Source organism: Pleurodeles waltl, chromosome 7, assembly GCF_031143425.1.
Source record: "Pleurodeles waltl isolate 20211129_DDA chromosome 7, aPleWal1.hap1.20221129, whole genome shotgun sequence".
Classification (NCBI taxonomy): Eukaryota; Metazoa; Chordata; class Amphibia; order Caudata; family Salamandridae; genus Pleurodeles; species Pleurodeles waltl.
In genome coordinates, this window is record NC_090446.1 from 1,392,096,574 (window position 1) to 1,392,100,808 (window position 4,235).

At 50.3% G+C, this 4,235-nt stretch overlaps 1 protein-coding gene across 1 annotated transcript; it reads right to left on the reverse strand.

Annotated features, from left to right (window-relative positions):
* Positions 1–1,767: 1,767 nt before the first annotated feature.
* On the reverse strand, positions 1,768–4,028 carry UTP18 (UTP18 small subunit processome component). The gene has a single exon (XM_069200987.1). It carries the CDS (start codon positions 3,973–3,975, stop codon positions 2,446–2,448), a length of 1,530 nt encoding a protein of 509 aa, XP_069057088.1. The 5' UTR covers positions 3,976–4,028; the 3' UTR covers positions 1,768–2,445.
* Between the last annotated feature and the right edge of the window lie 207 nt (positions 4,029–4,235).

A 4,235-nucleotide genomic window follows, 5' to 3' on the forward strand; every position in this document is an offset into this window, starting at 1 on the left:
CATTAGGGACTTAGGAGTTATTTTTAATATTGATGCTTACTTGCTGAACAGTTATAAAGAGCACTGCCCAAGTTTCCAAATTAAAAAAAAAAAGGAAGAAAAAGTGCTTAGCAATCAAATATTTCAAAGGCATGATCATCGGCTAACATCCATGTGAATGGGCTTCTTAGAGATCTCTTTGCCCACAGCTAATAGGCTCATGCCAATAGATGATAGCTGGAAAACCCAAGATAAAAGGGTTAAGAGACTGAGTTGACTGTGGGTGTAGAGACCCTAATCTCCAGCACTACTATCATGTCACACTGATTTTAAGTGCTCATCCATGCCATTGTGTGCTCTTGCGACTGGCTCCAAGAATAATGCTAATGTGCTTAATGTTTTTGGCAAAGTTGAAAGGCTATTGTTGGTGTCCTACTGGTCCAGTGCTTACCTTAGAGTCCAATACCTCACCATGGGGCACTCTACTATCAGTCACCAGTAACAGTTCCCTCTCCCATTCATTTATTCATTTCCAGACTCCATTTCTTCTGTGCTTCGATCGAAACATGTTTGTCTTGCATGATTAACCCTGCCTTGTTTCTTCCCAGTCTATCTCTCTCCTTTTCTTCTTTATTTACGGTGTCTGCACGAGAAATTACTTAGTTCCTTCACCATGCAGCTAAAATCATATGTCTCTTCTAAGACAGCTTGCACTAGTATAGCCAAACTGGTATTATTCCTTTTCTCATACACAGTCAGGGGACCCCTTCCTATCCAGCAGATCATCCCTTCTAAATATACCCAGAAACGGAAGTCGAGGTCATTCAAAATCTAGGACCACCACGATGTGCTCGATTCACAGCATTCTTGTTCATCGTTACACTTATGACCTTTGTCAGTCAGAAAAACTTATCTTTTTTGCTTAAGCAGAACATGTAGGGTTTTGCTTGTGCTTTGGGTTGCATGCTGTTCTAAAAAATTCATGCAGTTTTACTCTAGCCATACCACTGCTCATACCATTAACAAAACAGAACATTCGATCAACACTATCATTACCAAACAGGTCCGACTTGCATTTTTTTTTTTTGCAGGTTTTCAAGTAGGTCTAAGGAAATAAGCTGCAGAAGTAGCCCGATTTGTTTAATACCTTTGCGCTCTGAAAGGAGTACTTTCATTTTAGTGCATGATTCAGCACAGAGGAGGGGCATCAGTTTTTAAATGACTATGGGCCAGATTACGACACTGGCACTGTCCAAGGACTGCCAATGCCATAGTGGCAGTCGGAGCGCTGCGTTACTAATGCCAAAGTTAATGTCGGGTCTTGATGTAGCAACTGCATGTATCCGTGTTTGAACCCCGTGATCAAATCCCTCTTGGTCCCATCTACCCACCATGCTTCAAAAGTCTATAAAAAGGAGTATCATTGAAGCGTGTAAAAAAAAAAAAAAAAACTCTAACATTTATTTGCCAATAGTACCAAGTCACCTGCTGAGTGCACGCGCGCTCTCCAAGTATAACAGGTTACTGTGAAATCCACAAACAAGATTTGGGTAAACCTACAACATGGCAGCAACACCAGGCACCCTCCCCATTAAGGTATGTATCTCTCGGACATACTCAGTACGCGCGAAATGACTATGTACCCAATACTTCAATGCCCACAGAGCCAGGACAAGCATTCGATTCCACCCACCGATCCATGCATCCGTTATCAAGGTGAGACTCACAGTACGGGCAGAAAAATAAGCCCTTATAGTAAAGAAAACTGCACACGTGAATGAACAAGGCTACTAATCTTATCAGATTTTACTTGCCCACAATTAATACAAGTGAACTGATTTACAGAATACATTTTAGAGAAAGGAAACCAAACTAGAAGTTTAAGAAAACTTTTAGATTCCAAGAGGAAGAGACTGCGCCAGCAAAGACTATGCACACTGAGTAGAAATACATGAGACATCTTTGCCACTTTGTTTCAAAATTCATTTTCAAGGTGGTGCAAACGAAAACAAAAAACAACACACATTTAAAGAATGTTTACATTGAAATGCATGTTCAGACAGCTTTTTACAGCCATAAAAATGCAATGGTCACAGGTTTAAAGCGTTGCTAAGATAATCAACCTGCCAATTTCATAGAGTTCTTATAGTAATGCACGGTCAAAGAACTGCCCTCCCCATGCAAGGTGAGTTTCCGCAAGGCTGTTCACCCAACACACCATGTTTTTTTACTTCTTTTAGCAACCGGCAGACCAAGACATTTAACACACATAGGTTCTTGTTAACTCCCATACTAGGAACTGGTTGGCACGCTTGTTTCGGATGAACGCGCATTCCAACACAGCGCGTTTTGCCAAGCAAAATTATCAGTGACACTTCCACTGGTAACGTGTGCCTCTTTGTGGGTAGCTATTCTGCCCCATGGGCAAACGCAAAAGTTGTGGTAGTGAAGGTCTGCCTTGAAGCCTCAGAAGCTAGTGTAGTGCTTCAGACGATACAGCAAGGCACTGCCTTTGTTATTTGCGATGGCGAAGTATCCACTGCCAGGGGAGAAGTCCAGGCACTGCGCAAGGTGTATGTTCTTCCTCTTGGCCAGAGGGAAATTAGGGAAGACGCTGAAGGTGGGCACATGGACTAATCGCACAGCCTCATCCGCTGCACTGGATGCCATACCTAACATCTCGCTGGTAGGATTAAAGACCAGGGCGGAGGCACAGGTGGTCAAGTTCATGAGGGCTTTGAGGGGTCGGGGCTGGGCCTCCCGCATACAGTCCTCCTGGGCGTAGACGTTAACCACGCCAGAGCTAGAGCCACAGGCCAGGTAGCGCTCATCCGGCGAGAGTGCCAGGCAGGTAGATCGCAGGCACCCCTCATCGGTGAAGCGGTGGAGGCAGCGCCGGCTGCCCACATCCCACACATACATGCCCCCCTCGTCGTCGCTGCTGTAGATCCGGGAACTGTCAGTGGTGAATGCAGCGCCTGCAGCTCTGCCGTTCACTTTCACGCTGCCTATGAGCTCCTTGGTGCGCATGGAGAGTAGGTGCAGGTAGCCGGAGACCCCGTGCAGCAGCAGCAGCGCTCCATCAGGGGAGATCTCAAAGGCCCGCAGCCAGCGCTCGGACAGGCCGCGGGGCTGGACGGAGCTCAACCTGCCCCCCATCATGTCGTACAGGTACAGGCTGCGGCTGCGCTCGCCGGTGGCCAGCACCTGCCGCCCGTCGGGGGTGAACTGCGCCCGGTGGACGGGGAAGCCCTCCAAGTGCAGGCTCTGGATCAGGCCGCCTGCGCCGCCGTCCACCTGAAAGAGCCCGATACTACGGTCCAGGCCGGCGGCTAGCAGCACGGCCGCCGTCGGGTGGAAGTGCACGCTGCTGAGCCGCGCCTCGGAGGGCCGCGCCTGGTTAGCGGGTGGGCATTTCTTGACGTGCAGCGGCCCGGGGGGCAGGGTGCGGGAGGCCCGGAGTAGTTGCCCCGTGCCCTGTTCCAAGCTGTCCTCCTCGGGGTCCTCGCCCGGGCTCCGCTCCGCCCAGGCCGGGGTGCCACCCATGGCTCTACGGAAGGCAGTGCATAGGCGGCTTTGGAGCTGCGTCCCCGGCAGGGTGCGCTCCGCGGTGCTCCGTGCCAGCTCACGCCGAAACCGGTGCTGGAGATCCACCGGAGCAGGGTCGGCTTCGTCCTCATCCTGCCACGCAGGCTGCTTACGGAGGTCGCGCCGACGAGGGGCAACATCCTCCGCTCCAGACTCGTCGCTCCCGGGGCCACCTTCCTCATCCTCGCTCCCAAGAATCAACTCCTCTACCGGCCGCCCCCCGCGAAGGGCTTCTAGTAACTCCTCCGGATCGCCAAACACAGCCTGCTCCAAGCAGCGCTCGGCGGCACCGAGGGGGCTGGGATCCCGCCTGGCTTTCCTACGACGTGGTTTCTGAGGGGCGTCCTCCGGTTCCCCGGACTCAGCCAGGTCGCTTTTCCGCTTCTTAACTCCTCCGGTGTCGCCCATTTTCAGAACTGACACACGTGCGACTTGAAGTCATGCGCAGCCTGATGACGTATTTTCTGCGATGACGGTAGACGCACAGCTTCACTCAGCCAATAGGGCGCCAAATCCTACTGTATGTGGCTTGTTCAAAAGCAATACGGAAGTAAGCGTTTGGCATGCGATGAGTCTCGCGATTGCTCGAGTTCGACCTATTAGTGTTGTAAATTCCTAACTGGGCTTTAATTGGAAATGAAAAGTAAAACAGTTGACAGAAGCGAGTC

Bases quoted from the DNA above. Each gene is read 5' to 3' on its own strand.
- UTP18 (XM_069200987.1), bottom strand. From the start codon at position 3,975: ATGGGCGACACCGGAGGAGTTAAGAAGCGGAAAAGCGACCTGGCTGAG.